Source organism: Ostrea edulis, chromosome 7, assembly GCF_947568905.1.
Source record: "Ostrea edulis chromosome 7, xbOstEdul1.1, whole genome shotgun sequence".
Classification (NCBI taxonomy): domain Eukaryota; kingdom Metazoa; phylum Mollusca; class Bivalvia; order Ostreida; family Ostreidae; genus Ostrea; species Ostrea edulis.
The window spans coordinates 27,090,680-27,103,002 of NC_079170.1; the positions used below are offsets into that span (position 1 = coordinate 27,090,680).

The 12,323-nt window shown below is 35.0% G+C and overlaps 1 protein-coding gene across 1 annotated transcript; it reads right to left on the bottom strand.

Annotated features, from left to right (window-relative positions):
* Positions 1–1,277: 1,277 nt before the first annotated feature.
* On the bottom strand, positions 1,278–10,607 carry LOC125653439 (uncharacterized). The gene is made up of 3 exons (XM_048882884.2): positions 9,862–10,607; positions 4,578–4,691; positions 1,278–3,029 (listed from the first exon to the last, which is right to left on the bottom strand). The coding sequence occupies exons 1-3, from the start codon at positions 10,577–10,579 to the stop codon at positions 2,638–2,640; spliced, it is 1,224 nt and encodes a 407-aa protein (XP_048738841.2). The 5' UTR covers positions 10,580–10,607; the 3' UTR covers positions 1,278–2,637.
* Between the last annotated feature and the right edge of the window lie 1,716 nt (positions 10,608–12,323).

Consider the following 12,323-nt stretch of genomic DNA (forward strand, 5'->3'; position numbering starts at 1 on the left):
TGATGTTGACGGTATTTATTTCTTTGTTTGTAAATTTGAGCTTAAGGAGCTGGCGGCATGAATTGGAAGAAATATCATCCATGGTCTGTGCTGGTTTAGAGAGCCTGTGGTAGGCAACATCCATAATTATAGGGTTCAGTCTATATTCAGGTGTTGAAAAATCAGTATAGACTAGCCATAGCTTCTTCAAATAACCTGTGTAAAACTCTTAATGGAATAGAGTAAAGTTTTGTAAGAATATGATGTGGACCTAATTGTCTGTTGACGTGAAGCAAAAGTGAATCTAATGTGACATAATTTATATTTGGTCTTTTATATGAACGATGTCCATGACTGTGTTTCCGTCTTTGGGTATTGGGAAAGAGTCCCATCACATTCGCGTTATTTCCTTGCGGACTAGTCAAATTTCCCACATCATATACATTATCATTGTATGCATATGGAAATACAGTGCCTAGGGTCCTGATCCATTGATCTTCTCGTTGTCTATGAAAAGGGGTGCTTAATGTTTGATTGTGTGATGGTAATTTTTTTCTAAAATCCTTACCCTCATGGACCAGATGGAGTGGTCCGGTGCTTTAAAATGTTTGTAAAGAAGTTGATTACCACCATTATTAATTTGAAATCTGTGTCCCGATATTCTTTTATTAAGTGAACCCTTGGTTTCTCCCACATAAATTAAGTCACACAGGCTACACTCAATGGCGTAGACAACGTTAGAAGATTTACAAGTCAGATTGTCAAAAGTTTTGGTACAGAAACTTTTGACATGTTAACAGGGTAAATATTTACAATTCTCTTAATTTCCTATCCTTCAGAGAATTGGTGAGAATGATCACTGTTCGTTATCTTCACCTTTCATGTAAAAATATTGAAAGATGTTACCGCACAAATTTCGTGATAAAAAAACCAGTACAATAATTTTACATGCAATATCAAATTTCATGGAAGAGGCTATTTTCTCCCAGATACGCTTGTTAATTTTGCAGTCATACAGATGATGTTTCATGTCGTAATCTTCCATACTGAAAATATATTTTTGTTTCGTTTACTTATTCATATCTTATTTCACCTTACCATTCTCTCGGGAAATTAAAGGTTAGACATTTCGACATCATAGATATCTACTTCTTCAACGAGAAGATAACATGTACGAACTTATATCTTGTGAACTCCTCCCCAAAAAACCCCCAATACTTTGTTAAACACCACTCATAATCTACTCTTAATCACTCAATAAATATACAACACGAACATTTTCATGTTTGTGATCATCCATCCAAATAATGACTTTGCTAAACACCATCATGATCCTACGTTCAAGTACTCTAAAATTGATATTAAAAAGATTCTTGAGATTTTCATTGACAATATCTACGTAGATAGGGTCTTCTAACAGTCTCTCGAGAACAAATATCTTGTTGTGGCTTTCAACTCAACATGAACATTAGGGAAAGCGCTAACATAGGTTCCTTCTGTTACCAAATCTCATTCAGAATCAAACAAAATATAGTTTAAAAAACATTAAGATATACATCTATCGATATTTTATCAATTAACAATACACATTTTAATCCATATGTCTATTCGATATATCCAAGTGTACTCGCCGCAAACACGGAGTTTTCCATATCTGCTTTATATCTGGATATATCATGAAAATAAATGTCAACGGCAAACGAAGAACTCTGCTTTATGACAAACGGAACGACTACAATTTTTCCATCGTCAACTTCCCATATTTATGTAGCAATATTCCATTATCACCTGCATATGGTGTTTATATTTCTCAACTGGTTCGATACACAAGAGCTTGTGTTGCGTATAGTCAGTATTTAAATCGAGGCAAGCCACTGACAAACAAGTTGATGGTGCAGGGGTTTCAACAATTTCGATTGAAGTCAGCATTTTGCAAATTCTATGGTCGTTATAACGATCTAGTTCATCAATACAACCTATCATTAAATCAAATGCTGTCTGACGTGTTTCATATTGATTATTAGGCCGTTCTTGGCACGGATAACTCCATTTACCTGATCAGGATATAGGGCTCACGACAGGTGTGACCAGTCGACAGGGGATGCTTACTCCTCCTAGGCACCTGATTTCACCTCTGGTGTGTCCATGGGTCCGTGTTTGCCCAACTATCTATTTTGTATTGCTTATAGGAGTTATGAGATCGATCACTGTTCGTTATCTTCACCTTTCATGAATTATCAACATAACTAAATGTCTAAGGTAGTTACTTCTATTCTAAACTGACAATGTTTACAATTGTAAGAAGTACGGTAACAGTTTATTATCAGTTCATGTACATATGATATATTTGTTTTTAAATATCAAATAGTAAAATTAGAATGCATTTTTTGGGAGTTAACAAATCAAATGATTCGGGATTAGTAATATGATATCATGTAATCATCAGCATATATATATATATATATATATATATATATATATATATATACCATACATCAAATTACTGTAGGGTATGGTAGAAAAAAGTCATTATTACATCTTGAAATATAGTCCATCATGTGTTGTACCGTTCCTCCAGTTTTACTCATCATTGATAAAGCGTACGTGAAAATAATTTGAAAGAATACTATACAAACTTCACCACATTTTCTCAACGTTCTATTTTAATTGTACTCCGACAAATGAAGTTTTCCCATGAATCTGAGATGTTGGGTTGTCTTGTATCTTTATCCATACCGCTGAACCTGAAGAAAGACTTGTCACGGCCGCAGCACTGGATTGTGCATATTGACTATCCGATTCGCAGAAATTCTCACTGATTACAGATCCATCTCGAAGAAGATCAACGCCAACATTTCCATTTTTGCACTCAATGCTAAAGAAGAACATGAAAAGTCCAGGCCTATCCGTTTTGAAAATTCCTGTGTTGCTATCATAAAGCGATCCATAATTGTTCTTCACCATGGTACATTTGATAGTTTGTCCTGAGTGAACATTAACGTCAGCATGCAGCAGAGCTGTAAAGCCAATTTTGCCTCCATGTTCTGAAACTGTATATCCATCATTTTTGTGAAAGAATTAAATATATGGAATATACACCCCTGTCTCAAAGCAAAGCAAAACAACATGAATGAATTAACATTCCCTTTATTGGTCGCGTTAATCTTGGCTGAGATTGGCTCGACTGGATGTTTGAATGACGTCTTTACTGAATCTTGAAGCAGCCCTTTATAATTCATGTCTGGAAATTCACATTCAAGTTTTGCTGGCTCTAGCACTTCATCTGCACCTAAGTGGCATTGCCGCTCGCTTCCAATAAGTTAACATGAATTATGAAGGACTGCACCGAGATTCGGTGAAAGTGTCAGTCCAAATATTCAGACGAACCGAATCTCATCCGATATTGCATTCGCGGTAGATTAGATTGAAGACTACCGCTTCAAAAACGATAACGTCGAGTTTGATTCTCGATCCTGACGCTGCGTCAAACATTAGAAGTACACCAAAGGTACTGACTGCTCATTCACCAAACGCCTGGTATTACAAGGGAAACTCGTTTTATCTTTCGGGGTTTAGGATATGAGTTTTCAAACGGAAGTCAAGTGTAAAGGTAGGCGTTCGCATGATGAAGAACTACCGCTTCTGCGGCCCAACCCCAACCCCCTCCCCCTTACATAGGTCAAAATTTGTGGCACTTCACTTAGAGTTGGTGACGACTCTCCGTCAGTGAAACATGCTGAAGGTGAAGTAAAACAACATAAAGCAAACAAGCAAACATATTTATACATCAGCAAACAAGCACACATACTAACACTTCAGCAAGCAAGAACAAATATTTACACATCAGCAAACAAGCATAAATATTTACACATCAGCAAACAAGCACGCATATATACACATCAGCAAACAAGCACAAATATTTACATATCAGCCAGCAAGCACAAATATATACACATCAGCAAACAAGTACACGTATTTCCACATCAAACAAACACAAATATTTACACATCAACAAACGTACAGAAATATCTACACATCAGCAAACAAGAACACATATTTCCACATTTTCAAACAAGCACAAATATTTACACATCAGCAAACAAGCACAAATATTTATACACCAAGAAACAAGCACACACATTTTTACATCAGCAAACAAGCACAGATATTTACACATCAGCAAACAAGCACAAACATTTACACATCAGCAAACAAAAACAAATATCTACACATCAGCAAACAAGCACAAATATTTACACATCAGCCAGCAAGCACAAATATTTACATATTAGAAAACAAGCACAAATATTTACACATCAGCAAACAAGCACACATATTTACACATCAGCAAACAAACACAAATATTTACACATCAGCAAACAATGTAAAGACATAACATGCTCGATAAAACATTACGATTTACAGTAACAAAACAGATATGAGATATACTGAAAGCATGAGAATATATTCACTGACTTGTAACATAATAACAATTGAAGAAGGAAGATGCTTATGAAAAAGAGCAGATAAGAAATGGATAACAGAAGCCTACTTTATTCTACACGAGTAAACGAATGGATCGTAAAAACAAAACTTACCAAAGTTATGAAAGGATGAATTTAGGTTCAGGATGGATGATGCAATTGATGCCACATCTTTGGTGCTTTTTGTGACAGTCCTATTCACTCCAAAAATAGAGTTATTAACATATTCTGTAAAAAGATAAATCCCTTAATAATTCTACGTAACATGTATACTATCTTATGAAAGCGTCTGATAATGCTAAATTACTTGAGCTATATTCACGGTTCTTCGGATGAGAGCGCAAAAACCGAGGTCTCGTGTCACAGCAGGTGTGGTACGATAAAGATCCCTCCCCTGCTCAAAAGCCGTAATCGCCGAGCATGGACCTAATTTTTGCAGTCCCTCATCGAAAATGGTGACGTCTCCATATGAGTGAAAAAAATCTCGAGTTAGACGTTAATCAATACACAATCCATCAACCAATTTGATATATCTTAGTGAACTCGAAATATAAGACACCACAGTCTTCCATATCTCTTCATATTTTGATGTTTTACTGAACATCGACATTAATGGCAAACTAACAATTTAGCTTTATAACAGACTTCAGCTTCTACATTGTCAACTTCCCATAGTTGTGTAGTAATTTCCCGCTATCATCTGATTATAGTGTACAGATGTATGTTGCAAATAATTTAACACCCAAGAGCACGAATTGTGTGCATGACAATATATACAGACTGTTGGAAGACTTATTTTCCAAAGACTACATAAATATTGTCAATTAGTAACTCCCGTTTACCTTATCAGGATATACAATTGTAGGGCTCACGACGGGTGTGACTGGTCGACAGGGGATGTCTACTCCCCTTAAGCACCTGATGTGGTGTGTCCAGGGGTCCGTGTTTCCTAACTATGTAGTTTGTATTGCTTATAGGAGTTATGAGATTGATCACTGTTTGTTATCTTCACCTTTCATTGTATGTATTAATCAGTTAGAAATATCCAATGATATTTTATCTAATGAATTTTATTAAATTTGATTTAGTGACCGATTATATTTACATACAAATGTATATTTCCGGTCGAGATAACTCAATGGTAGAATGTTCACATTGTACAAAATGTAACAGGGAATCGTGAGTTCAAGCCCCGCACGTGCCATGGTCGCCTCAAGCCCATTGTCCTATTCGCTTACTGTCATCTTCCCCTTAGCGGATTTAGTCCTATCTAATAAGCGTTCAAATTAAAGTGCCCTGGGTTTCCAGGGCATCCAATTAAAACGCGTATTTTAAACCAAGACTACACAGTTTTTTTCTCTCATTATAGATACCAGTAGCGCAATAACAACAATTGCAATGGTGGAAATTTAAAACGACTAATACACTTTCGTAAAACATTGATTTGTTACCGCTACTGGTTTTACTGTCAATGAACACATTGCGTCTTGCGCACACAACTTGTGATCCTTTATCTGATTATCTCTTTAAACATTCCATATTAAAACACCCCCGTGTGTCCTTCCTTTCGAGTTCATCCTTTTTCGTTGTATACGTGTTTATTTTAAACATTCACACTGTCTGTTGTGTAACGTTTACTCCGATTGATTGACGATTCTACTGGCAAAGAGCAACAACTCCTGAAATCCGCTGGCGGGCAATAATGATACATGTAAATATGTAATTAGGACCAAATCCACCAAGTGGGAGATGAGAGTAAGAAATCGGACACTTGGCTTGCAAAGATGACACAAGTAGTGATATATTATAAAATTGCAAAAACAGATGATAAGTGATAAATTGGATTGAGTTTAAAAGGATTTTTTTTTAGATTATTCTATGTAATATTTGAAAGTTGAGTCATTTATCCCATTATTAGTTTGTCACTGCAAGTTTCACTATTCATTTTTCTATTTTATCAACACACATTTATACGTTATACGGGTGTTCGGGTAGCGCAGAGGTAGCGTTCTCGCTTCTCACCGCTGTGACCCGAGTTCGATCCCCGTGATCGGCAGTGGTTGTATGTGAGAGGGTATGGTGGTCGCCCGCTCGGACACGTGGGTTTCCTCCGGGTACTCCGGTTTCCTCCCACATAAATGACCCCCTAGCGCAAACATCCGTGCATCAACGGACCCCATTGGAAATAAGCTTTCGAGCTTTCATGGGTTATCGTTGGTATTTATGTATGTATGTTTGTATGCATGTATATACGGAATAAATATTTATTTCATTTCTATTCTTTCTTTGGTGTATTGAAGTATATAGATATATATATGTAATGGTTTGACAATAGTTTGACATGTAATCCGCTGGAAAAGTGTTTAGCTAGTTTTGTAGTGTAGCTTTAGTGCTTATTGTTAATTATATTTGTCTTTTCTCCATAATGTAATCCTTTCATGTCCTGACGAAGGGACAGGTTGTCTCGAAAATTTGACAATTCCAATTGTTCATGTCGTTGGTCATTCTAGTGCTTTATATAATTATTTTCCCTGACCATTGTATCTATTTAATATAGATCCGACAGTTTTGGATACTGAATGTTGTTGGTTCTTCAGTGCTTTATATATATATATATATATATATATATATATATATATATATATATATATATGTACGCAGTTATCTTAACTTTATTTCTCTTAAGATATCTGCGTACCGCCTCATATTACCAACGATACATCACCTTGCTTCACCAACTGGATGCATAGCAGTACCAGCACTGCCAACGTCGTTGGCACTCATCATCAACAAGTTCCATTTTTAGTTTTTTACAAGTAACCAATAGCTTAGACATTACGCCAATTTCATTTACTATTATCTAAAATTTTGATTTTCAATAGTTTGATCTAGGGGAGAATACCACGATGTACGAATTAACTGTTTCACCTTTTGATCGGCCAAGTTAGTTCTTCCATTAATTAATTTCACACTTTACCGACTGATACCACGGTGACCAGACACCCTGATTGTTATTCTTTTTTTGAGTCAATAACAAAGCCTGCAACATGTAATCCGCTGGAAAAGTGTTTAGCTAGTTTTGTAGTGTAGCTTTAGTGCTTATTGTTAATTATATTTGTCTTTTCTCCATAATGTAATCCTTTCACGTCCTGACGAAGGGACAGGTTGTCCCGAAAATTTGACAATTCCAATTGTTCATGTCGTTGGTCATTCTAGTGCTATATATATATATATATATATATACAGCGGGGTTAAGGTGTCCCGAGTAAAATAACAAGTAATAACAGCATATTTATATAAAAGTAAAATTCTTTCAAGCGTCGCATATTTTTGTCAATACATAAACAAACATCGCATCACGTGGGGAAATCCTGTGCTTAACTATTACGTCGTCATACAAGTGACGTAGAGATATTTTTATCCGCTAAACCTTTAGTTGTTTATCACCTAGGTACAGGTGAAAGATGCACTCAAATCATTTACAGTTTGTGCTTGATATGTCGACATTGATATGGTAAATTTAAAGAGTGATACGGATCGGTACAATATCCTCTCAAATATAGCAATTTCCATTATCCCAACTGAAATTTTGGGCATTTTCCACATTCACATCCAAATCGTATCTAAACGAGGCAAAATATTGTACCTTCCATATCAAAATCGTAAATCTGCAATTAGTTACCTTTCTGAATATGCCTTGATCGAAATAAAATATCGTCATCTTTCACCTGTACCGAGTCGATATGTACATGCGTTGGTTTTCTTTATTCCAAATGACTATACACATTGGGGGCGATATCAAGGTCACAAAGTGATGTAAAGATTACTTTACAGTCTTTCGTGTACATACAATATATAAAAATATGAGACTTATATATTATCGAAGAAAACTGGGGAAAAAATCATATGATAAACCAATTTAAACACATACAGCTTGAACACTATATAACGGCAATAAATAGCGAGAAAATATTATCACATTTTCCCCGCGATACAACTATAGACCTGTACGTCGTGACGCACTTTTATATTGTGACGTCATATAGTATGAAGTGCACCGAGGTACATTTTATGATGTTTGTTTTAACTTTACTCGGGACACCTTAACCCTTCTGCGTATATATATAAAAGCACAAAATCCCAACAACAACTTACTTTCGTAATGTTGTTTATCGATACTTGTCGTTTTTGCGTGTTATTTGTTTATGTAATATATGTCTCTTAATAAAGACGAGGGTTGCGTCGAAAATTTGAGTTTTAAATAACCAACAGTGTCGTGGCCTTTTCAGTGCTTATATATATATATATATATATATATATATATATATATAGGCTTACAGACTGAATCATTTGTGAAGGATGTAACAAGTGAATAAGGGGAATGATGGTCCATTTTTAAATGTGTAATCTTTCATCTTTGAGTGACTAAACTATGTAGCATGATTTTCGTAATTTTAACACTAGTAATGAATTTAAAAATCAATTAATTCCTTTCATCATCAAATAGGTCTAATAGAAATATAAAACCTTCATGAACGCACTTTTCCAGAAATATGTGCAGGTATTTAATCTAAAGTTTGTTTTGAATTCACCAATTGCAATCGATTATTACTTTGTCTATCATAGTGCTTTTTACCCAACTTTCCTAATCTTTCATCCTGAAATCCCGATCCGTTTTCTATGAGTACATGTGCAATGCAAATATAGTCCTTCACCCAAATTTCGTCACAGCTTAATATTTATCTTGTAATTGTAAAACTTTAATCCATGATGTATATGAGTTAGATTACTTCGAATTAATTTGATTTCAGTGCTAAAATCAATCGCTTTTAATAAGAGTGAGACTCTATAAATACTACTATTAGGACATTCAGATACTACTTTAATTTGATTTCGAAAGGTACGTCATGTCGGACAACTTACTTAAAAAGGAAACTTTATCCCAAAAAGTAAATTCCTAAACCCAATTAGTTTACTTTTCGTTTTGATTAATGGGGAACTTATTTTGATGATATCTGACTTCCAAATCCGCACCATTTCCGTTTTATCTTTAAAACTTACAAAGTTAGTTCTCTCTCTCTCTGCCCTTCATTCATTTTGGTGAGCCATAAAGAATAATGAAAGCATCATCTTCATATCGAAATGGTTTACATTCTTCACCAGATAAAAGCATGTATACCTAAATTCCAAATCAAATTTCCACAAACTGTACACATAGCAACACTATAAAGGATGATATTGGATGACCTTGTCTGTACCCTCTTAAAGGACATAGGTAATCTCTTATGAATCCATTTTGGATCAAACATTTCTTTAAACACTTACTAATGCAGTGGCTCCAGTGTGCAATTCTTCAACAACTTTTAAGTAGTTACAAAATGGTTTCTGAAATACTTACCAATGATGTTTCTGTGTACCATATCCATTTGAAAGGAAACATTCTGATACATGTCTGAAACGACACTTGACAAAGACCCATCTAAATTCGAAATGTTCAATTGCAACTCAAAAAGAGACAGTGCAATGTAACGATTCTGAGTATTCAATCTGTCAATCATATTTGAAACATTTGATAATTTATCTCGTTCGATTGCTTCATCTATTTTCACCTGTTGCAATATCGATGATTTGACCAAATCTATTCTGTCAACTATCGAGGACAAGTTCCATTTGTTGTCTTCACAGCAATCTGATAAAACGGTAATATTTTTCTGTGAAAATTCAACTTCCTGCTTCAATACATTTGTTGTTTGCATACACGTTTGCAAATCCTTCCGTAGCCCGGCAACAATGGTGCTTTGTTGCTGAAATGTTCGGTTTAAATTGTAATTTTCTTGTTTTAATACGTCTATCTCCGCTCTTTGCTTTTGAAGTTCTTGTTCAAAGTAAGAGTTTTTGATTTCCAAGACGGACACTTTTTGAATAAGTGATCGTGTTGATTTCTCGAGTTCCAAAAATTCCTGAGTCAATAATTGATGTAGAGTATTCGTGTCTGAATTCGTTCGGTCCGTTGAAGAAGAGGGTGTAATGGTGGTGAACGTGTGGTGCCCATTGAGGAGTCCATTTACAAAATGAAATTGTAGATTGAATGCGAGGAAAACTATGCCGAAAAGCATAATGGTCGTTTAGGTCCCCTGATCTTGCATCAAATCTTGTAATATGCAGGTCCTTTTATTTATAAATATGTATAATCACAAAACAAATAAACAAGAGATACCGATATTCATCATGGTTAATGGTATACTTTATAATGGGATATGTACACGTCACGATATTAATCCAGTCACCGATAAATCTTGACTGCCTATCTATGAGAGAGAGAGAGAGAGAGAGAGAGAGAGAGAGAGAGAGAAACGTACATGATGAAAACTTAATCTTTATTACTTTTTATTTCCAGATGTTTTACATTGCGTGGAAACGTATCATAAAGTCATAGTAAGAAATTGATAGCAGTGTCTCTAAATGACGCTGTAGCTTTTCGCGTACGATGTCTTTGAAAGAAACGTTAAACTTTGTCACAATTTTAGCTATTAATTTAAACTATATAGCGTTGGTTGTAAAATTTAGATAAAATATTTGTCTTTAGCATTCCATTTCAACCAGCTATTCGAATATAATCTGAAGATATGTAACACATGTACATTAGGATGTTTTTCCTCATGAATGCAGGTGCTCACTAAATCTAACTTTACGGTATTCTGGGACTTCAAAGCGTCATTTTAGAAACAAATACTGGGCCTCAAAGGATTTCAATCTTTCCAATACAGATGCCTCTAAATCACAGCATGTATCAACAGATGTCATGTTCGTAGAATTGCAAGACATATTCATTTTTAACGGTGATAGATAAAAGAAGCTAAGCTTTAAATATGATTTCATAGCCAAATATGTTATGAAGAAGTTCAACTTTCACCGAGATCGTGTCCTGAGGAAATTAATGACAACAACAACGAATGGCAAATTCGGTCGGACAAACTGGAACCAAGCTAGAAAACTGAATTAGGAAAATGAACAATTATTGAGAGCCAAAGAGGATTACCTTTTAATGACCTATGCACAATCAAATGACCTTGAACTGAATGGAAATGTAATTTGATTCATTTCTATTTCATTGTGGATCTGGAATTCATTTGAACATTTCCATTCTGTACAACAGTGTTGGAGCCTTACCTGCCTTCAATCGGACTATTGTTTAATGCTACAATGACAACGTTACTTTCTTGTTTTCATAGGATGTTGCATCCAAAATAGTCGGAACACGAAAATATTTTTAATAAACATATGAACAGGATCACCACAGGTATATCGTACATGTAACAGCACAATACCCATCTTTCAGGTTATGTCAATAAAATTTATTTTGATCTCGTCTTCTCCATATAACGTATCACAACTCAATACCCATCTTTCAGGTTATGTCAATAAAACTTATTTCAATCGTATCTCCTCAAGATAACTTATCGCAACTCGATACCGATCTTTCAGGACTTATTTTGATCTCGTCTCCTAAAGACAACTGATCACAATTCGATATCTATCTTTCAGGTTATGTCAATAAAACTTATTTTGATCTTGTCTTCTCAAGATAACTTATCAGAATTCGATAGCCATTATGTTCTACTTTAAGGTGACTCACCACACATGGATCAAATAATCACGAAAAGCTTTCATCATGAAAGATATTATGTAATAAGTACATACATGTAAGTCGATAAGGCAAACTATGCAATTTCGGAGAGGAAAAACATGATTTTCAAAACATAACACAAAAGATACTAGCAGATTTAAACTCGGGGTCTGCGGATCAGTAACCCTATACCTTTTTATCTTTTTGTAACCTGATACATATACCTTGTACAT

Excerpts from the sequence above, each read along its gene's own strand:
- LOC125653439 (XM_048882884.2), bottom strand. The coding sequence starts at position 10,579 with ATGCTTTTCGGCATAGTTTTCCTCGCATTCAATCTACAATTTCATTTT. Across the intron at positions 4,692-9,861 it reads GGTACACAGAAACATCATTG|AATATGTTAATAACTCTATT; the intron begins GTAAGTATTTCA and ends ATCTTTTTACAG. Across the intron at positions 3,030-4,577 it reads TTCATCCTTTCATAACTTTG|TTTCAGAACATGGAGGCAAA; the intron begins GTAAGTTTTGTT and ends ATGGATATACAG.